This window comes from Canis aureus, chromosome 27, assembly GCF_053574225.1.
Source record: "Canis aureus isolate CA01 chromosome 27, VMU_Caureus_v.1.0, whole genome shotgun sequence".
Classification (NCBI taxonomy): Eukaryota; Metazoa; Chordata; class Mammalia; order Carnivora; family Canidae; genus Canis; species Canis aureus.
In genome coordinates, this window is record NC_135637.1 from 26,107,690 (window position 1) to 26,130,717 (window position 23,028).

At 44.4% G+C, this 23,028-nt stretch overlaps 1 protein-coding gene across 20 annotated transcripts in view; it reads left to right on the forward strand.

Moving 5' to 3' along the window:
• The window catches only part of EMID1 (EMI domain containing 1), a 50,731-nt gene that overhangs the window by 19,429 nt on the left and 8,274 nt on the right, over nucleotides 1-23,028 (forward strand). For 7 of the 20 annotated variants that reach the window (XR_013365834.1, XM_077874211.1, XM_077874216.1 and 4 more), the window contains 9 exons: nucleotides 429-549; nucleotides 789-839; nucleotides 920-1,009; nucleotides 1,799-1,945; nucleotides 2,943-3,032; nucleotides 3,177-3,229; nucleotides 3,691-3,753; nucleotides 3,858-3,902; nucleotides 20,596-20,640. Coding sequence is in view for 15 of the 20 variants with exons in the window: in XM_077874211.1 (XP_077730337.1) it covers nucleotides 429-549; nucleotides 789-839; nucleotides 920-1,009; nucleotides 1,799-1,945; nucleotides 2,943-3,032; nucleotides 3,177-3,229; nucleotides 3,691-3,753; nucleotides 3,858-3,902; nucleotides 20,596-20,640 (705 nt within the window). In the remaining 5 variants the exon portion in view is untranslated. Of the gene's footprint in view, nucleotides 1-428; nucleotides 550-788; nucleotides 840-919; nucleotides 1,010-1,798; nucleotides 1,946-2,942; nucleotides 3,033-3,176; nucleotides 3,230-3,690; nucleotides 3,754-3,857; nucleotides 3,903-9,082; nucleotides 9,148-11,554; nucleotides 11,647-20,595; nucleotides 20,641-22,661; nucleotides 22,763-23,028 lie in introns of those variants that run through there. The other 13 variants (XR_013365830.1, XR_013365832.1, XR_013365831.1 and 10 more) reach the window with 5 other exon arrangements.

Consider the following 23,028-nt stretch of genomic DNA (forward strand, 5'->3'; position numbering starts at 1 on the left):
GGTGTCAGCGATGGTATGTCGAGGTTTTTCTTTTTTTAAAAAAAAAGGTTTTATTTATTTATTCATGAGAGACAGAGAGAGAGAGAGAGAGAGAGAGAGAGAGAGGCAGAGACAAAGGCAGAGGAAAAAACAGGCTTCACACAGGGAGCCCGACGCAGGATTCGATCCCAGGTCTCAGGATCCCACCCTGGGCCAAAGACGGTGCTAAACCTCTGAGCCACCAGAGCTGCCCCTGTTGTGGCTTTTCTAAGGATGAATTGTGCAGTTGGAAAGTCACAGTGACTTCTGGGCCTCTGTGAGGCCAGGTCTTCCGTCCAAGCTGTGTTCTGCTGGCTGCATGGGTCTCCTGTGCCCAACATGGGGGCCCCTCTGCTGGCCTGTCCCTGGTGAGACACCACTACCAACCCTGTCTTCCTCTTCTTCCATAGGTGGCGGTGCTCACTGTCACTGAGCAGGCAGTGAGGCCAACCCCAGCCGCCCCCGGGGACCCTGTCCCACTCTGGGGCTCCCCAGCAGCTCAGGGCAGCCCTGGGGATGGAGGCCTCCAAGGTGAGTGGGTCAGTGAGGGGTATGCTCCCATGTGGGGATGAATCAGGGGAGCAGTTCTAGTCCCCACCTTGCTACTGACTCCCAGTTTGACCCCCCTTCCAGTTCTCAATCTCCCCAGTTCTCCGGTGGGCCTGGGGGGACAGGGTCTAGCAGCCCCACCGCCCCTGCCCCACACAGTGGAGCTGGGCATAGGGACTCTGGATGACACTGAGCCCTGCCTAATGCCCCTCTTACTCCAGGGCTACCCGGAGTCAGAGAGAACACGAGGGCCCCGCTGCTCCCTCGAGATGGTAGGTGCTGGCTGGGGTGCTGGGGCCAGGGTTGGGACAAGAGCAAGGCCAAAGCCATCAAGATGAACTTTCTCCCCCAGATCGAGTTGGTGGCCAGGGGCTTCCTGGGCCCACTGGCCCTAAGGGAGAAACTGGCAGCCGAGGCCCAACAGGGATGAGAGGCCCACCAGGTGAGTGCCCACAGCACTGCCCCAACCCTACCACTGCCCGCAGCTACCCAGGTCAGCCCTGTCATTGAACCCTCTCTTGGTCAATGGTAGCCTGAGCCCCTTCTACCCACTTGTCTCTCACCTTGCCACCCTTCTACTGGTGCTTGGGCTGCCTAAAGCCCACTTTTGCATTCACTGGACCCACACTTCCTGGGCACCTACCTTAGCAGGCTCTGAGCTGGGCACTGGGGTGGCATTAGACCAATCCCTGCCTCCTAGGGCTCCCAGCCCAGTGTGTGTGTGTATGGAGAGGGGAGACTAGGCCAAGGAGAAACAGCAGTGCTCCCCACCATGTGGCCAGGGCTCTTCTGAGGGACGATACAGGTATGGGAGCTTCAAGGAAGGAGGCATAGACCCAGCTTGATGGGTGGGGAATGGGGAGGGCTTCCTGGTAGGAGTGACATCTTAGCTGAGGCCTAATGGATGATTTGAAGTAGACACCAGGCAGAGCAAAGGGAGGACCGGTAGACAGAACAGCTCATTCAAAAGCCTGGAAGGGAGAGAAGAGAACATTCTGGAAATCAACATTTCCTAAGAATCTACCAAGTGTCCATTGTCCCAAAGCCCCTGCAGAGGGCTATTCATCCCCCTAATAGATGGCCAGGGAGGTCAGAGCCAAGACTGGCCTGGGCCTGTGGCACCTGCAGCCCTCTTATATCACTGCCCCAGGCTGCCTTGTCCTGCCCCCTTGCAGCCCCCCTGGGCCTCCCTGCCTCCTATATACCCACCAACTCTCTGGTTCCATTGTAGGTCCTCAAGGTCCCCCAGGAAGCCCTGGCCAGGCTGGAGCTGTGGGTACCCCTGGAGAGAGGGGACCTCCAGGCCCACCAGGGCCTCCTGGCCCCCCTGGACCCCCAGCCCCTGTTGGGCCACCTCACATCCGGAACCCCCAGTATGGTGAGTCCCTTGGGGCCATGACAGATAATGGTGGGGGTGGGAGACAAGGCTGGCATAATCATTACCCCAGTGCCACTGCCATCTACCGGGTACCTTCTGTTTACCAGGCTTGCCTTTGGTCAGGATTGGTGTCACTCAATCCTCCTACAGGTGTCATTGCCTCCTCTGTTCTCAGATAAGGAAAACTGAGGGCCAGAGAGGGACGATCACATAGCCAGGAAATGGGGGACTGCCTTCAAACCCAGGCATCCTCCAGGGTTGGAACAACTGGCATCTGGCCCTCCTGCCAAGCCTTGGAGCTGGCCAGGATCCAGCCCTCAGAGTGCTGGAAAGCTCAAGGCCTGGCAGCAGGAAATGAGCTCTGTGCTCCCTGGCCCTGTGCTCAGAGAGCCGCCTCTGCCAAGCTGGGCTCTGATGTGTATCCTTTGCCTCTTCCCCAGCCTGACCTACCTGTATGCTGCCAGTGGTCAGAGCTTGGAGTGCCAGGTTCAACCCTACCTGTGCCGTATCTTTGGAGTATGGCTGGGCACCATTCATATATTCCCCTATCCCACTGTTCATTCCATCTTACCATTCCTTCTCCTTCCCCAAGCCTCAGTTTCCCCATCTGTATAGTGGGGAGAGTGACTGTACAGTTCTCCCAGAGTTCCATGACCCCCATGCACAGAAGCCTGTCACAAAGTAGGTGGTCAATAAATGGTAGCTTTTACTATTATTCCCATTTGACATGTGGTAGTACAGGCTCAGCAAGATAGAGTCTTGCTAGATGTCACTAGCTAGACTGTGGTAAGGTTAGAATCCAGTCCTCCCTGCCTCCTGGTCCTACGTGACCAACTCTCTCCACACTCCTCACCCTTCAAGCAATTGTCTGGTAGCTCCAACCACACTGCCGGTTGTCCCACAGAGCAGTCAAAGCTGGCTTGGCAGAGGTGGCAGGTAAAGACTGACTGCCCTACTCCAGCCCAGCCCTGTTCATTCACCATCTTTCCTCCCTCAGGGGACCCATTACTGTCCAACACCTTCACTGAGACCAGCAGCCGCTGGCCCCAGGGACCAGTTGGACTACCAGGACCCCCAGGGCCTATGGGTAAGTTGAGTCTAGGTCCAGTTCCAGGGGTGGGGTTGGGAAATGGCAGAGGGACTAGGACTATGGCTATCAGGAAGGAACAGATGGTGGAATTCCCGGCATCATACTCTGTTTCAGTCCTGAGGACATCCTGTCTTATTCTAGGTCCCCCTGGACTTCCTGGTCCCATGGGCATCCCTGGGAGTCCTGGACACATGGTGAGTAGTTCTCCTATTGCTCCCATCTGTCCATCCATTCATCCACCCACCCACTTATCAGTCCACATATCCACCCATCCATCAATCATTCAACCATTCAAGCATTTATGGAGCACTTAACATGCAAACTACTTTCCATAAATCTTTTCATTCAGTCTGTGTAAGGAGAAACAAGTATTGTTGATACATGTGGCCAAGAAAGGTAGAGGTTCTTGGCCTAAGGCTGCTGTCAGCACATGGCAAGTTCCAGATCAGGGTAGGGATTTTCTGACTCCAGGGCCATAACTCTGAACCCTGAGCTATACAAACTGCCTGCTGTGTGCCAGGCACTGGGAGTGTAGTAAAGAACCCAGAGGCCCAGGCCAACTGAGGCTCCCTCCTTGACCCCTCTGTGCACCCCCAAGTCCTTGTCCATCCCATCCCACCTCAGCATAAGGCTGAGGCCCTGTCTTATTGCTCAGGGACCCCCAGGCCCCACTGGACCCAAAGGAATCTCCGGCCACCCAGGAGAGAAAGGAGAGAGAGTGAGTACTGAGGCAGCCCCTGGTGGAAGATTCTGGGAGGTCTTGGGGTCCCTGGGTCACACCTCCCAATAGCTGACTTCATACCTCTCCTCCCTCCCAAACAGGGACTGCGTGGGGAGCCTGGCCCCCAAGGCTCCATGGGGCAGCGGGTGAGTGATGCTGCCTATCCTACAGCACTCCCTCCAGGATCCCACAGGTCCAGACCCTTGCTTTGGCTCCCACTGCATCCAGAGCTCCCAACCCTCCCTCCTGTCCAGAGCATGGTCCATCTCTCTCTTTGTCTCTGGGTCCTGTCTACCTCTTAGAATCAGGCCACATGCCTCTTCCTCACTTGAGCTCTGTATCTCTGTATTTGTTTCTCTATCTCTCTTTCCTCTGTGTCTCTGTCTTTCTGACACTCTATATTTCTCTCTTTCACTTTCCATCTTTCCAACTATGATTGTAGATTTGTCTATTTCTCCCTATAGTTTGGTCAATATTTGCTTAGTATATTTTGAAGCTTTGTTATTAGGTACATATATTTTCAGGATTTTAATGTCAACTTTATGAAATGAATATCTTTCTAGTGATGCTGCTTGTTCTGCATTCTACTTTGATACTAAAATAAAGATACCAACTTTCTTATACTTAACATTTGCATGGTAGAGATTTTTCAATCTTTTTGCTTTCAATCCTTTTCTTTTCAATCTTTTGCTTTCAACCCATTTGCTTTCAACCTATTTAAAGTATATCTCTGGTAAACAACATATACTTGGGACTTATTTTTTAAACAGTCTTGACTATTGAGTTCAGTTACATTTAATGATATGTAGAATTATTGATATGGATGCATTTAAGTCAACCATCTTGCTATTTGTGTTCTGTTTACCCTATCTCTTCTTTAATTTTTCCCCTTTTTCCTGTCTTCTTTTGGATTGAGTATTATTTACAGTCCCATTTTATCTCTACCAATGACTTTGTGTTATTTCTTCACAGTTGTTCCAAGGATAACAATATACATCCTTGACTTACCACAATTTGCTTGAATTAGTATTATACCACTTTATATATAAATCGGAATTTTACAATATAATTTGCCCCCTTTTAACCTTGCTCTATCACTGTCATATATTTCACTTCTGCATTTGTTATAATCCCCACAATGTATTGTTGTTATTGCTTTAAACAGTTGACTTTGAAAGAAGTTAAGAAAACAAAGAAAAATAGGCTTTTACATCTACCATATATTTATTATTTCTAATGATTTTCTGTAGCTCCAGATTCCATCTGGTATCGTTTGTCTCCAGCCTAAAGAATATACTTTAACTCTGCCTGTATGGGCCTGGTGGCAACAAATCCTCCCTGCTTTTATCTAAAACTGTATTAAAAAAAAAAAAAAAAAAAAAAAAAAGGGATCCCTGGGTGGCGCAGCGGTTTGGCGCCTGCCTTTGGCCCAGGGCGCGATCCTGGAGACCCGGGATCGAGTCCCACGTCGGGCTCCTGGTGCATGGAGCCTGCTTCTCCCTCTGCCTATGTCTCTTTCTCTCTCTGTGACTATCATAAAAAATAAAATAAAATAAAAAAATAAAAAATAAAACTGTATTTTACCTTAATTTTTTAAAAAGATTTATTTATTTATTTGTGAGGGAGAGAAAGAGAGCGCACATGGGGTGAAGGGCAGAGGGGGAGAATCTTCAAGCAGACTCCTCACTGAGTGGTGAGCCTGACATGGGGCTTGGTCTCATGACTCATGAGATCACAACGTAAGCCAAAACCAAGAGTTGGCCGCTTAACCAACTGAGCCACCTAGGAGCCCCTACCTTAATTTTGTAAAGATATTTTCATTTGGATATAAAATGATAGTTTGACAGTTTTCCTCCCTTTAGCACTTTAAAAATGTTGTTCCATGGTCTTCTGGTTGACATAGTAAATTACAATTTCTCATGAGAAATTGGCTGTGGTTCCTGTTGTTCCCTATATAATGTGTCTTTTTTCTTTGGCTTTTACGATTTTCTCTTTACCCTTGGTCGTCGTCATCGTCGTCGTCTTCTTCTTCTTTCTTCTTCTTTTTAATGTGTTTCTTTTAGCAACAAAGATAGTGACAGAGAACATGAGTGGGAAGGAGAGGGAGAAGCAGGCTCCCTGCTGAGAGGGGAGCTCAGTGCAGGGCTCGATCCCAGGACCATGACCAGAGCAGAAGGCAGATGCTTAACCCACTGAGCCACCCAGGTGCCCCTACCCTTGGTTTTCAACAGGTTGCTCATGATGTAGTTGGGTGTGACTTTGTGCTTATCCTTCTCTCGGTTTGCTAAGATTCCCAGACCTGTAAGGTTGCTGGGACTTTTTTGTTGGTTGTTTTGTTTAATTGATAAAATTATTTTTAGAGCCTTTTGGGGGAGTCACAGCAAAATTAAGCAGGAAGTACAGAGCATTCCCAGTCCTCACGTATGCATATCCTTCCCCACTATCAACATCTAGTGTACAATGGTACATTTGATACAACGGAATCCACATTGCCACATTATCACCCTAAGTCCATAATGTACATTAGGGTTCCCTCTAATGTACATTCTATAGTATTACTAGGTGTATACCATCATGTATCCACCATTGTAGTATCACACAGAAGAGTTTCACTGACCTAAAAATCCTTAGTGCTCTGCCCATTCATCCCTCTCTCCTCACTAAATACATTTAAGCTTCCTCCGAGTCTTTTCATGGTTTGATAACTCATTTCTCTTTAGCTGTAAATAATATTCCATCATATGTACCACAGTTTGTTTGTCCATCCACCTAGTGAAAGACATCTTGTTTGCTTCCAAGTTTTGACAATTACGAATAAATATCTGTGTGCAGGTTTTTGTGTGGACATGTTTTTAGTTCATTTGCATAAATGCCAGTGATTGCAATTGTTGGCTCATTTAGTATGTTTAGTTCAATGAGAAACTTTTTGGTAAGAAACACACTTTTTGTGTGGGTATATGTGCATGTGTACTGAGAACACTTAAGATCTACTGTCTTAGGGACACCTTGGTGGCTCAGCGGATAAGCATCTGCCATTGGCTCAAGACATGATCTTGGAGTCCCTGGATCGAGTCCCACATCGGGCTCCCTGCATGGAACCTGCTTCTCTCTCTGCCTGTGTCTCTGCCTCTCTCTCTGTGTGTCTTTCAAGAATAAATAAATAAAATCTTAAAAAAAAAAAGATCTACTCTGTTAGCAATTTCAGTTATACAATACAGTTTTTTTCTTTTTTTTAATTTTTTTATTTATTTATGATAGTCACAGAGAGAGAGAGAGAGAGAGAGAGAGGCAGAGACACAGGCAGAGGGAGAAGCAGGCTCCATGCACCAGGAGCCCGATGTGGGACTCGATCCCGGGTCTCCAGGATCGCGCCCCGGGCCAAAGGCAGGTGCTAGACCACTGCGCCACCCAGGGATCCCCAATACAGTTTTTTTTTTTTAAGATTCTATTTATTTATTCATGAGAGACACAGAAAGAGAGAGAAAGAGAGAGAGAGAGAGAGGCAGAGACACAGGCAGAGGGAGAAGCAGACTTTATGCAGGGAGCCTGACATGGGACTCAATCCCGGGTCTCCAGGATCACGCCCTGGGCTGAAGGTGGCCCTAAACCACTGAGCCACCTGGGCTGCCCACAATACAGTATTGTTAACTGTAGTCACCATACTATATATTAAATCCTCAGAACTTAGTCATGTTATAACTGAAAGTTGATATTCTTTTATCAGCTTTCCCCAAGCCCAAGTCCCTGGCAACCACCATTCTACTGTTTCTCTTTCTCTATATTCAACTTTTTTTTTTTTTTAAAGATTCCACATATATAAGCGATACGATGCAGTATTTGTTTTTCTCTCTCTGGTTTATTTCACTTAGCATAATGCCCTCCAGGGTCATCCATGTTGTCACAAATGGAAAATGTTCCTTCTTTTTTAAAGGATAAATAATGTTCCGTTATATATGTACGTACATACATACATACATACCACATTTCGTTTATCCATTCATCCATTGGCAGGCACTTAGGTTGTTTCCATATCTTGGCTTTTGTGAATAATGCTGCAATGAACATGGGAATGCAGATATTTCTTTGAGATAGTGATTTTGTTTTCTTTGGATAAATACCCAGAAGTAGGATCACTGGATTTTTTTTTTTTTAAGATTTATTTATGATAGACATAGAGAGAGAGAGAGAGGCAGAGACACAGGCAGAGGGAGAAGGAGGCTCCAAGCAGGGGAGCCTGACGTGGGACCCGATCCCGGGACTCCAGGATCGTGCCCTGGGCCAAAGGCAGGCGCTAAACCGCTGAGCCACCCAGGAATCCCAAGGATCACTGGATTGTATGATAATTCTATTTTTAATTTCTTGAGGAACTTCCATTATGTTTTCCATAAAGGCTGTATCAATTTATATTCCCACCAACAATATATAATGGTTCCCTTTTTTTCATATCCTCACCAACATTTATTATCTCTTGCGTTTATTTATTTATTTATTTATTTAGTTTTTTTGTTGTTTTTGTTTTTTTTTTATTTATGATAGTCACAGACAGAGAGAGAGAGAGAGAGAGAGAGAGAGAGAGGCAGAGAGATAGGCAGAGGGAGAAGCAGGCTCCATGCACCGGGAGCCCGATGTGGGATTCGATCCCGGGTCTCCAGGATCGCGCCCTGGGCCAAAGGCAGGAGCCAAACCACTGCGCCACCCAGGGATCCCTATTTATTTATTTTTAAAGATTTTATTTATTTATTCGTAGAGACACACACACACACACACACAGAGACAGAGAGAGAGAGAGGCAGAGACACAGGCAGAGGAAGAGGGAGAGAAGCAGGCTCCATGCAGGAAGCCCGACGTGGGACTCGATCCGGGGTCTCCAGGATCACACACCAGGCTTCAGGCGGCGCTAAACCGCTGTGCCACTGGGGCTGCCCTCTTGGGGTTTTTTTAAATAATAGACATCCTAACAGGTGTGAGGTGATATCTAAAGTTATGGCTTTGGGATGCCTGAGTGACTTAGTGGTTGATGTCTGCCTTTGGCTCAGGGTGTGATCCCGCTGTCCTGGGATTGAATCCTGCATAGGGCTCCCTGCAGGGAGCCTACTTCTCCCTCTTCCTATGCCTCTGCCTCTCTTTCTGTGTCTGTCATGAATGAATAAATAAAATCTTAAAAAAAAATAAAGTTATGTTTTTGATTTGCATTTCCCCAATAATTAGTGATCTTGAGCATCTTCTTACATACCTATTGGCCTATCTCTTCTTTGGGAAAATGCCTATTCAGGTCTTTGCCTATTTTTAATTGGCTTATTGGGTGGTTTTTTTTTTTTTTTTTAAGATTTTATGTATTTATTCATGAGAGACACAGAGACATAGGCAGAGGAAGAAGCAAGCTCCCTGTGAGGAGCCTGATGTAGGACTCCATTCCAGGACCCCGGGATCATGACCTGAGCCAAAGGTAGGCGATCAACCACTGAGCCACCCAGGTGCCCCTGTTGGGTGGTTGTTGTTGTTTTCTCCAGTTGAGTTGTATAAATTCCTTATATGTTTTAGATATCAACTCATTATTAGATAGATGGTTTGCAAATATTTTCTCCCATCCCATAGATTGCCTTTTCTTTTCTTTTTAATTTTGTTTGATGGTTTCCTTTGCTGTGCAAAAGCTTCTTATTTTTTGTTTTTATTTTTATTTTTTAAGTAGGCTCCATGCTCAGCATAGAGTCCAATGCAGGGCTTGAGCTCACTGCACTGAGATTAAGACCTGAGCTGAGATCAAGGGTTGGATGCTTAACCAACTGAGCCTCTCAGCTTAACCCCTATGCAAAAGCTTTTTAAATTGGTTTTCTTATTGTTAAGTTTTAAGAGTTCTTTCAATATTTTTGAACAATATTCCTCTATCAGGTGTGTCTTTTGCAAATATTTTCTCCCAGTGTGTGGCTTCTCTTCTCATTCTCTTGACATTGTTTTTTGCAAAGCAGAAGTTTTAAATTTTATTTTATTTTTTTAAGATTATTTATTTATTTATTCATGAGAGACAGAGAGAGAGGCAGAAACACAGGCAGAGGGAGGAGCAGGCTCTATGCAGAGAGCCCGACTCAGGACTCGATTCTGGGTCTCCAGGATTAGGCGCTGGGCCGAAGGCAGCACTAAACCGCTGAGCCACCCAGGCTGCCCAGAAGATTTAAATTTTAATGAATTCCAACTTTTCAGTGGTTTATTTTGTGGGTTGTACTTTGGTATTGTATTAAAACATCATCATCAAACCCAAGGTAATCTAAGTTTTCTCCTACAATATCTTCTAGGAGTTCTATAGTTTTGCATTTTACACTTAGATCTGTGATCCATTTTGAGTTAGTTTTTGTGGAGGGTATGAGGTCTGTGTCTAGATTCAGTTTTTTGTTTTGCATCGAAGTGTCCAGTTGTTACAGCATCATTTATGAAAAAGATTATCTTTGCCCTGTTGCATTGTCATTGCTCCTTTTTTTTTTAATCTTTTATGTTTTTAAAGATTTTATTTCTTTATTCATGAGAGACACAGGGAGAGAAAGAGAGAGAGAGAGAGAGGCAGAGACACAGGCAGAGGGAGAGGCAGGCTCCATGCAGGGAGCCCAATGTGGGACTCGATCCAGGGTCTTCAGGATCACACCCTGGGCTGAAGGCAGCACTAAACTGCTGAGCCACCCAGGCTGCCCTGTCATTGCTCCTTTGTCAAAGATCAATTAACTATATTTATATTTCTGGGTTCTCTTTTCTTTCCCACTGATCTATTCTTTTTTTTTTTTAAGATTTTATTTATTTATTCATGAGAGACACAGAGAGAGAAAGAGAAAAGGAGAAATACAGGTAGAGGGAGAAGCAGGCTCCATGCAGGGAGCCTGATGCAGAACTCGATCCCAGGACTCCAGGATCATGCCTTGAGCTGAAGGCAGGTGCTAAACCACTGAGCCACCTAGGGATCCCCTGTTATAGATGTTCTTATCAAGTTAAGGAAGTTCCCCTCTAACCCTAGTTTGCTGAGCATTTATCATAAATGGGTGTTGGGTTTAATCAGATGCTTTCTCAAAAAAAAAAAAAATCAGATGCTTTCTCTGCACCTATTGATATAATCATGTGATTTTTCTTCTTTAGTCTGTTGATGTGACAAATTACATTAATTGATTTTCTTTTTTTTTAAGATTTTATTTATATATTCATGAGAGACACAGAGAGAGGCAGAGATATAGGCAGAGGGAGAAGCAGGCTCCCCACAGGGAACCTAATGAGGGACTCGATCCCAGGACCCCGGGATCATGACCTGAGCCAAAGGCAGATGCCCAACCGCTGAGCCACCCAGGCACCCCTGATTGATTCAATTTCTTTTCATAGACATAGGCCTATTCATATTGTCTAATTCTTTTGTTTGCTCTTTTATTTGAGATTTTAAGATATTATTTACTTATTTGACAGAGAGAGAAAGAGAGCACAAGCTGGGAAGCAGGAGAGGGAGAAGCAGGCTCCCTGCTGAGCAGGGAGCCAGATGTGGAGCTCCATCCCAGGACCCTGGGATCATGACCTGAATCAAAGGCACACCTTTAATGGACTAAGCTACCTAGGTTCCCCTGGATTGTCTGTTTCTTCTTGTTTTGGCAGATTGTGTTTTTCAAAGAATTGGTCTGTTTCATCTACATTACCAAATCTGTGGGCACAAAGTTTATAGTGTTTCTTTATTATGCTTTTAATGTCCAGGGGATCTGTAGTGATGTCCCCCCTTTTCATTTCGGATTTTAGTCATTTGTATCTTCTCTTTTTTCTCTTTCAATTATCTTGGTAGGGCACCGGATGACTCAGTGGTTGAGCGTCTGCCTTTGGCTCATTCATGATCCCAGAGTCCTGGATCAAGTACCACATCAGGCTCCTGAGGAGCCTGCTTTTCCCTCTGCCTGTGTCTCTGCCCCAGCCTCCCCCCCACCCCCCCCACCCCCGTCTCTCATGAACAAATAAATAAAATCTTTTAAAAAAATTATCTTAGGGGATTATCAGTTTTGTTGATATTTTCAAAGAATTAGCTTTTGGTTTTGTTGATTTTCCCTATTGATTTCCTATTTTCAATTTCATTGATTTATGCTCTAATTTTTATTATTTCTTTTATTTTGCTAACTTATTTTTAATTTACTCTCCTTTTTTCTACTATTCTAAGGTAAAACTTAGATTATTGATTTTAGATCTTTCTTATTTTCTAATATATGCATTCAATACAATAAATTTCAGGGCAGCCTGGGTGGCTCAGCAGTTTAGCACCACTCTCCGCCCAGGGCCTGATCCTGGAGACCCGGGATCAAGTCCCATGTCAGGCTCCCTACATGGAGCCTGCTTCACCCTCTGCCTGTCTCTGCCTCTCTCTTTGTGTCTCTCATGAATAAATAAATAAAATCTAAAAAAAAAAAAAAAAAAAAACAGTAAATTTCCATCTAAGCATTACTTTTGACACATCCTACAAATTTTGATAAGTTGCAATTTTATTTTTATGTAGTTCAAAATATTTTTAAATGTCTCTGGAGATTTCTTATTTGATCTTGTTTAGAAGTCGGTTGTTTAATTCCCAAGTATTTGGGGAGTTTCCAGTTATCTTTCTGTTACTAATTTCTGGCTTAAATCCATTGTGGTCTAAGAACATGCATGCTATGATTTTTGTTCTTTGAAATTCATTAAGATATATTTTATGGCCCAGAATGTTCCATGTGAGCTTGAGAAGAATGTGTAATCTGTTGTTGGATGAAGTGGTCTATAGATGTCAGTTGTATCCAGTTGATTGATGGTATTGTTGATTTCAACTATGTTCTTTCGGATTTTCTGCCTGTCTGGATCTGTCCATTTCTGACAGATGTTAGAGTTTCCAACTGTAATAATGGATTCATATGTTTCTCCTTGCAGTTCTATCACTTTGGACCTTATATATTTCAATGCTCTGTTGTTAGGCATATACATGTTAAGGATCATTGTGCCTTCATGGGGTATTGATCCCTTTATCATTATGTATTGCCCCTCTTTACCCATGATTACTTTCTCTGAAGTCTGCACTGTTTGAAATTAATATAGCAACTCCTGTTTTCTTTTCATTAGTGCTAGCATGATATATCTTTTTCCATCCCTTGGCTTTATATGCATCTTTATATTTAGATTGGGCTTCTTCTGGACGACATATAGTTGGATCTTGTTTTTTTTTAATCCACTCTGACAATCCTAGACTTTTTTTTTTTTTAGACTTTTTTTAAAATAAGATTTTTATTTATTTATTCATGAGAGACACAGAGAGAAAGGCAGAGACATAGGTAGAAGGAGAAGCAGGCTCCTTGTAGGGAGCCCGATGTGGCACTCGATCCCCAGACCCCAGGATCACTCCCTGAGCTGAATGCAGATGCCTAACCACTGAGCCCCAGGCATCCCAACAATCCTGGACTTTTAATTGGTGTATTTAACCCCTTGGCATTTAGGGGCACCTGGCTGGCTCAATCAGTGGAGCGTGCAACTCTTGTCTCACGTTTGTGAATTTGAGCCCCACATTGGCTGTAGCGCTTACTTAAAAATAAAATCTTGGGACACCTGGGTGGCTCAGCAGTTAAAGTACCTGCCTTCAGCCCAGGGCGTGATTCTGGAGTCCCCGGATCGAGTCCCACGTTGGGCTCCCTGCATGGAGCCTGCTTCTCCCTCTACCTGTGTCTCTGCCTCTCTCTCTCTCTCTGTTCTCTCATGAATAAATAAATAAAATCTTTTAAAAAATAAATAAATAAAATAAAATAAAATAAAATCTTTTGGGGATCCTGGGTGGCTCGGCAGTTTGGCGCCTGCCTTTGGCCCAGGGTGCGATTCTGGAGTCCCGGGATCGAGTCCCACGTCGGGATCCCGACGTGGAGCCTGCTTCTCCCTCCTCCTGTGTCTCTGCTTCTCTCTCTCTCAATGTCTATCATAAATAAATAAATAAATAAATAAATAAATAAATAAATAAATAAATAATTTTTTTAAATAAATAAATAAATAAAATCTTTAGGGACACCTGGGTGGCTCAGTGGTTGAGCGTCTGTCTTTGGCTCAGGTCATGATGCCAGAGTCCTGAGATCAAGTCCTACATCAGGCTCCCTGCAGGAAACCTCCTTTTCCCTCTGCTTACGTCTCTGCCTCTCTCTGTGTGTCCCTCATGAATAAATAAATAAAATATTTAAGAAAAAAACAAAAATAAAATCTTAAAATTTAAACTAAACAAACCATTAACATTTAAGTGATTATCAGATTTTTTTTTACTGTCTTCTATTTGTTGCTCTTATTCTTCATTCCTATTTTTGTCTTCTATAATTTTTCTGCCTTTTGTAGTTTTAATTCATCATATCATATAATTCCACTTTCTCTCCTTTCTTGGTACATCAGTTGCACTTCCTTTTTTACTTTTTGTAGTGGTTTCCTCAAAGTCTGCAATATACATTTACAAGTAACCCAACTCGACTTGCAAATAACACTATACTGCTTCATGGTTAGTGCAAATACCTTATAATAAAATATTCTCAATTATTCCCTCCTCTTCCTTATATCATTGAGGTAATTCATTTCACTCATATCTAATTAAATGTAAATATATCTGTATATACACATGTACACATACACACATGCATATGATATGCATACATAATCAAATACATGATTGGTATAATTTTTTTAAAGATTTTGTTTATTAGAGAGCGAGAAAGAGTGAGAGAACAGGGGCAGGAGCAGAGGGAGAGGTAGAAGCAGACTCCTTGCTGAGCAGAGAGCCTGATATGGGCTCAATCCCAGGACCCCCGGATCATGGCCTGAGCCAAAGGCGGATGCTTAACTGAATGAGCTACCCAGGAAACTCTATTGTTGGTTATTATTTTGAACAAAGTGTTTTCTATTAGCTCAGTTAAGTATAAGAGAAATAAGAGTTTGTATTTTACCTTCATTTATTACTTCTCTGATACTCTTCCTTTCTTTATGTAGATCCCAAGTTTCTGACTTATCACTTCCTTCTCTTTGAAGAATTCCTTTTAATATTTCTTACAAGGCAGATTTGTTTTTATTTTTGTTTTAGGGATCCCTGGGTGGCACAGCGGTTTGGCGCCTGCCTTTGGCCCAGGGCGCGATCCTGGAGACCCGGGATCGAATCCCACATCGGGCTCCCGGTGCATGGAGCCTGCTTCTCCCTCTGCCTATGTCTCTGCCTCTCTCTCTCTCTCTGTGACTATCATAAATAAATTAAAAAAAAAAAAAAGATTTATTTTTGTTTTATTTTGTTTTTTGGTGTTTTTTTCCCTTGGTTTGGGGGCGGGGGGGCTTTTTTTTTTTTTTTTTTTTTGGCATTTATCCTGCTTGGTGTTCTCTGAACTTCCTGGATCTGTGGCTTGGTATCTGACAATTTGGGAAAATCCTGTCATTATTGCTTCAAATATTGCTTCTGTTCCTTTCTTTTTCTTCTCTTTCTGGTCTTCTTGTTACATTTGTTACACTTCTCATAATTGTCCCATCATTCCTGGATGTTCTCTTTTTGCTTTTTTTCAGTCTTTTTTCTCATTGCTTTTCAGTTTTGAAAATTTCTTTTTTTTTTCTTAAGATTTTATTTATTTATTCATGAGAGACACACAGAGAGAGAGAGAGAGAGAGGCAGAGAGAGAAGCAGCCTCCATGCAGGAAGCCCAACATGGGACTCAATTGCAGAACTCCGGGATCTCGGCCCTGAGCTGAAGGCAGACGCCCAACCGCTGAGCCACCCAGGCGTCCCATAGTTTTAAAAATTTCTTATTGTCATATTCTCAAGTTCAGAGATTCTTTCCTCTACCACATCCAGTTTACCAGTGAGCACTTCAAAGGCATTCTTCATTTCTGTTTCAAGTTTTTGATCTCTAGCATTTTTTCAAAAGTACATGCAAAAAAATTTTAACCTGAAAAATCTAAATAATAATATTAAATCATCTATTCATGTGCCCAAAACCAAGCTTAAGAAATAAAACCTAATCAGTACCTTGGAAGTCCCCCGTATGCCCCTCCCCTGTCACTTTTTCCTTGAAAGTTACCTTGAAGGGAATATGAAATCTTGGTCAGGAAACTGAAGGACTTGGGACTGCAATAGTTTTCATTATTTTTTCCTACTCTGGGTAGAACTTTAGGAAGGGAACAATCTGGAAGATAAGTGGCTGAAATTCTGTTGAATTTGTGTTTCTGGACCATGACTCCTGTTACTAGAAAGAAGGGCCTTTGCTAGAATTGAAGTATTTCTTAAGAGGCCTGGGAAGAATATGATAACTCTTAGCTTGGGTCATCTTCAACCAAAATCTAGCATTTCTTTTTTGATTCTTAGAATCTCCATCTCTCTGCTCACATTATCCATCTGTTCTTGCATGTTGTCAGTTTTTCCATTAAAGCCTTTAGCATATTACTCATTGTTTTTTTCTTTTTTTTTAAATTCCTGGTCTGATAATTCCAACATCCATGCTATATCTGACTCAGGTTCTAATATTTGCTCAGTCTCTTAAAACTGTGTTTTTTAATATAATTTCAATTTAATTAACATATACTATATTATTAGTTTCAGAGGTAAAATTTAGTGATTCAGTTGCATTCAACATGCTGTGCTCATTCTATCAAGTGCCCTCCTTAATGCACATCACCCAGTTATCCCATTCCCCCACCCCCTTCCCCTCCAGCAACCCTGTTTCCTAGAGTCTCTAATGGTTTATCTCCCTCTCTGTTTTCATTTTATTTTATTTTATTTTATTTTATTTTATTTTATTTTTCCTTCCCTCCCCCTATCTTTTTTTTTTAATATTTTACTTATTTATTCATGAGAGACGCAAAGAGAAAGAGAGGCAGAGACATAGGCAGAGGGAGAAGCAGGCTCCATGCAGGGAGCCGGACATGGGACTCGATCCCGAGTCTCCAGGATCACTTCCTGGGCTGAAGGCAGCACTAAACCGCTGAGCCACCGGGGCTGCCCTGTTCATCTGTTTTGTTTCTTAAACTCCACATATGATTCAAAATGGATTAAAGACCTAAATGTGAGACAGATATCCATCAAAATCCTAGAAGTGAGCACAGGTAGCAATCTCTGTGACCACAGCCACAGCAACTTCTGCTAGATACATCTTCAAAAGTAAGGAAAACAAAAGCAAAAATAAACTATTGGGGCTTCATCAAGACAAAAACTTTTGTGCAGAGGCGCTTGGGTGGCTCAGTCGGTTAAGAGTCTGCCTTCTGCTCAGGTCATGATCCCAGGGTCCTGGGATCGAGCCCGCATCAGGCTCCCTGCTCAACGGAGAGCCTGCTTCTCCCTCCGCTCTCCCTCCCTGCCCCCCTCCCAACTTGTGCTCATTCTCTCTCACTTGCTCTCTCAAATAAATAAATAAACAAATAATCTTGAAATGCCGTTTATTATTTTTTTTAAGATTTTATTTATTTATTCATGATAGAGAGGCAGAGGGAGAAGCAGGCTCCATGCCGGGAGCAGATGCGGGACTCGATCCAGGAACTCTAGGATCGCGCCCTTGGCCAAAGGCAGGCGCCAAACCGCTGAGCCACCCAGCGTTCCCCTGAAATGCCGTTTTAAAAAGAGCTTTTGCACAGCAAAGGAAACAGTCAACAAAACTAAAAGGCAACCTGGCAATCCCTTGTAATTTTTTGTTGGAAGGTAAACATGATGTACTGGGTGAAAGGAACAACAGTACAGAGACTTTAGTAACGTAGTGGTTAGATGTGCAGGTGGAGGAAGCATTCTGGAGTCCTGTAGTCCCGTCTCAGTCTTTCGGGAAGCCTATGCCCCTGGTCTGCGAACTTGACCAGTGCCTCTTAATTTTGTTTTGTTTTGTTTTTTTTTTCCCATTAGGTGGGACAAGATGGCTAGAGGGGGCTGATGGGGCTATTTCTCTTCCCCCAGGTCAGTTAGGCTGTGATAAGAGCCCAGCAGGTTAGGCTCTCCTAAAATAGTTTGTCCTGAGGGCAGGCCTTGCTGAGAACAGAATGCTGTGGGGTGTGTTTCAAGATGGTTCCTTTCCCCCTCCTCCTGCTGAAAGCATGAGATTTTTCTACAGCACCCACTGGGAGGACCTACCGAGCTACCCAGTGAAATTCACATGCATGTGCTGATTCCCCAACAACTGGGTCCCCCCAGAATGTTTAACTCTCAGAGTTGGCCACACCGAGTCACCAGCAATTTGTCAGTTACATTTAGGTTTTCCTGCATTGGCACTGGTTCCCAGGGAGGCTTCTGCTGAGGAAATTGTAATCCACCCTCTCTCCCTGCAATTTGGGGGGGCAGTGGTTTGTCCTGTGACCTCCCTGCTTGGATAGCTCTAAGAAGAGTTGTTGATTTTCTAGTTTGTTCAGCATTTTACTTGTTCTTAGGACAGAATGGCAACTCCTGAGCTCCTTATGTGCCATACCAAAACAAGAAGTCTGTTTTGTTTTGTTTTTAAATCAAATTTGGAGACAAAATTGATTAAGATTTCCTCAACATGTTTTCTATTCCTGCACTCTCTTCTCTCCTTCTGGGACCTCAGTTATACTTAATACTCTCCCACGAATCATTGAGGCTCTGTTAATTTTTTTTCAATTTTTAATTTTTTTAGGTTATCTCTACCCCCCACTTTGGGTTTTAACTCATGACCCCAAAATCACGAGACGTGCACTCCTCCAACTGAGCCAGCCAAGCGCCCCAGGCTCTGCTAATTAAAAAAAAAAAAAAATGTTCTCTTTGTGCTTCATTTTGAGTTGTTGCATTGACTTATCTTCAAGTTAACTGATTCTTTTTTTTTTTATGATAGTCACACACACACACACACACACACACACAGAGGCAGAGACACAGGCAGAGGGAGAAGCAGGCTCCATGCATTGGGAGCCCGACGTGGGATTTGATCCGGGGTCTCCAGGATCACACCCTGGGCCAAAGGCAGGTGCCAAACCCCTGCGCCCCCAGGGATCCCAAGTTAACTGATTCTTTTTTCTGTTATGGCCAGTCTTCTGTTAATCCCAGCTAACGAATTTTTTATTTTAAGTATTATCCTTTTCATTTCCAGGATTTCCATCTGATGCTTTTTCAGTTTTCACAGATCTCCTGAAAGTCCCCATCTCATCACCCATTATATCAGTTCCACTACATTCTTTAACACACTTATCACAGATATTTTATTTTTTTAAGTTTTTATTTAAATTCCAGTTAGTTAGCAGACAGTGTATTATTAGTTTCTGGTGTGTACAATAGAGTGATTCAACACTTCCATACATCACCTCTAGCTCATCATGACAAGTGTGCTCCTTAATCCCCGTCAGCAATTTCACCCATTCCCCGCCAAACACCTACCTCCCTTCTGGCAACCATCAGTTTGTTCTCTATGGTTTAGAGCCTGTTTCTTAGTTTGCCTCTATTTTTCTTTCTCTCTCTCTGTCTTCCTTTTACTCATTTGTTTTGTTTCTTAAATTCCACATAAGAGTGAAGTCATATGATATTTTTCTTTGACTTATTTCACTTAGCATTATAGTCTCTAGCTCCGTCTATATCATTGAAAATGGCAAAATTTCATTCATTTTTATAGCTGGATAATATTTCACTATATATGTATGTGTGTAGTGCTCGCTTTGGCAGCACATATACTAAAAGAATATGTATGTGTGTATGTACATATGTACATATACATATGTAATATTTCACTACATATGTATATGTATATACACACAGATGTGATATATATAATATATATAATGTATGTATAACCATATCTTCTTCATCTATTCGGTAATCAATAGACATTTAGGCTATTTCCATAATTTGACTATTTAGATAATGCTACTACAAATATCAGGATGCAGGTAACCCTTTGAATTAGTATTTTTGTGTCCTTACTGACTAAATATTTAGTAGTGCAATTGCTGGATCATAGAGTAGTTTTTTAACTTTCTGAGGAACCTTCATACTGTTTTCCATAGTGGCTACACCAGTTTGCATTCCCACCAACAGTGCATTAGGGTTCTTCTTTCTCTGCATCCCCTCCAACACCTGTTTTTCTTGTGTAGCCTTTCTGACAGGTGTGAGGTGATATTGTAGTTTTGATTTGCATTTCCTTGATGATAAATATCACAGATATTTTAAGCTTTGTGTCTTGCTCATTCCAACATCTAAGTTGGCTCTGGATCTATTTCTACTGACTTATTTTTCTTTTGATCGTGAATCACATTTTCCTATTTCTTCACATATCTAGTAATTTTTATTCCATTCTGGACAATGTAGATAATAAAGTAAAGAGAATCTGGATTCTATTATCTTCCTCTGAAGAATGTTGATTTTCTTCAACATTTGGTCTAGAGTGTGGGCTGGACTTCAGCTTTGCGACTTTAGTTCATGGACCATCCAAGGATTAGAGAGTATTTATGTAGATTTCTCTCCCCTGCTGTGGCTCCCTGCTTTCCAAGATTTCCGTTCAATTTCCTCCTCCTTTGGCAGTCTTCACTCCAACCTGTAATTCTTCAGCCCAGTAAGACTAAAGCTGCCTGCTTGAGCTATTTGCCAGGCTGAGGGAGCTGGAATGTGCCCTCAGGGGAAAAGGTGTGTGTGTGTGTGTGTGTGTGTGTGTGTGTGTGTGTAACTCCCTTCTTTCAAAGGTCAAAGAGCCTCCAGTTTCTGGCTTCTTTTTATTATGTTCCATTGCCTTCAAATTATGGTTTTTTGCATTTAACCTAGTGTTAGTCCAATACTGGCCACGCTCTATTTCTCTGTCTTTTAGCTTCTCCCAATCTCTCCTTCCCTCTTTCCGCTCTCCTCCCCTCCCCCTCTTTCTTCCTTCCCTCTCTCATTGCTTCTACTTCTGTCTCTCCTTGCAGGGAGAACCTGGCCCCAAAGGAGACCCTGGGGAGAAGAGCCAATGGGTAAGCTCCAGCTGAGCACAGACCTCCCACTGCCCCCTCCTGCCCTGGGCACTCAGGAGATCATTTGGAGGGGGGGGCACCTCATTCAAATCCCCCCTGCAACCTGGTCTTCTGGGAAGGAGTCTTGACAGATCTCAGCTCTAGCCCCCTCCTCATCCTGTCCTTCCCAACCAGGCAGGGCCAGCCTTATCAGCAGACCCCACGCTCTCTGTCTATGTCTTCGTCCCTGTCTCCCCCTTCCCTCTGTGGCCTTTCCAAGCCCGGGTGACCCTGCCTGTTCCTACTGGATGGTTTGGGCTGACCCAGTCCAGACTGCATCCTCTGCCTCCATAGCCCCTTCCCAGCTAGGGCTTTGGCTTCTACTCTGTCTGCAGAAGAAAGGCAAGCATGAAAACAATATCCACATAAGACAGTAGGACAGGGGGCCTTGAGAAAGCTGTGAAGCGTAGGAAGGGAGGCATAGCAACAGTGAGGTACACTAGGTAAACGGGACAGGGGATCAAGAGACCACCGTACACATAGGAAACCCATGGATCATGGGAAGGGAGACCTAGAAACCATTATGTATACATCATACATGGTAAATGAGGTCAGGGGACCTAGACTCCACTATTCTCAAAAGAGCTATAATTAACACGAGGTCCCAGACACCATCACATACATAGGAGAGCCGTGGGGAGTGGGAGGAGAAGCCTAGAAATGATCATATACATGGGAGAAGCATGGAAAATGAGCTGAAGGGTTAGAAACCACTATAAACATAGGAAGTCCATAAATATTGAGAAGAAAGGCCTAGAAACTGTCACATGCACAGGAGACATAGCATATATGAGAAAGGGGACATAGAAACCACATGTGGGATCCTAGAACCTTTACAATCATTGGAGAGAGTTGCAGTGAATCAGTTCCCAGGCCTAGAAATCTGCCCACCCAAGTGATGCATGGGAGGAGGACCAAAAATCCCAGAATGCAGGGACCTGGGAACTATTAGGACACAGACATTTGGAAAATGGGTAGGGTGGGGGCAGACACCCCTACAGGAAAGAAAACTGAAAAGCTATTCAGGAGGCTGGTATCATGCCTCCCTTTCTCCCAACCCCTCCTTGGTGCAGTCTGGGGTACCCTACTTCCCAGCAGGCACTAGTTAATGACATGGGATACACCTAAGCGCCTGCCTTGCCCTCTCTGCTCCTGATTGTGGGGTCAGTGATGGATACAGCCGTGGGAGCCCCTCACCCTGCACGAGTCCTCCCCCCCGGCCCCCCGTGTCTTCCCATGACTTCTGAGGCCCTGCTACCTCTCTGACAAGCCTCTCCCAGCCCCTCACTGTCACTCTACTCCCCACACACCCCTTCACTGCCAGTGGCTCCAGCCCTTCACCCCCAGTGGCTCCAGAGCCTCTTAAGCACACTGCCAGTATGGGCATGAGCTGGGCTGGGGGTCAGGTAGACCTGTGTGAACCCAGCCCATTGCTCTTCTAGGCCCCTTCACTGGCCACTCCCACTCCAGGAACATGTTTTCTACCCAGCCCAGGAGAGTTAGGAGAGGTGAAATGAGGCTGAATTAGACTATGCAGCTCCATCCCTGCATGGGGATTCCAGGAAGAGAATGGATGCCTGAACTCTCCCAACCCAGGCCTCTAACTCAGGACCATCTGTGGGAGGGGCTGCCCCAGAGGTAGCAGGGCCCTTGCCCATCCTCCTGCCTCCTGCCCCATTGCCCACCTGTATTTTGCCCCTGCTTGCCACCTGCTTGAGGGGTCCTGCTGGGCTGGGGTAAGCATGAGGCTTTGGGGACTGGGGAACCAACTCTGTTGGGGTAGGTGGGAATGATGTCAAGTGTGGGGAAGGACCCTGAGGAGGCTACTCTCCTACTAACCCCCGGGTAGACCTGAACCACTGGCCAGACTGGCTCAGCAGTGACACCCAGTGGTCATGAGCATGAACTGCAGGCACTGCCCCAGAGTGACTGAGCTGAGCCGGCCCATCTAGACCAAAGCTCGTACCCCCTTATTCGGACAGGAAAAACTGAGGTCCAACTCCCACAGAGCAAATTGTTGGCAGAGCGGAACTGAAGCCCGGGATTTTCAGCTCCCAGGACCAGGGAAACCAGCCCCTCCTCGGTGGGTGCCAGGTCCCAGGCTGGGCACTGTAGACATAGATGTGATTTGGACAGTCCCTACCCTCAAGGTGGGTCACAGTGGGATGGGGGGATCAGAACAGTAACCAGTGGCCATAGGAGAGAGGGAGCTCAGCTGTGATGGCAGAGGATTTAGCATCCTCCTGGAGAAGATGAGGACTGAGGCCTGAAAGGTGCATTAACCAGACAGAGGAGAGAGAACATCATGTTCGAAGGCCAAGGGCCGGAGTGAGCCTGGTGTATTCAAGG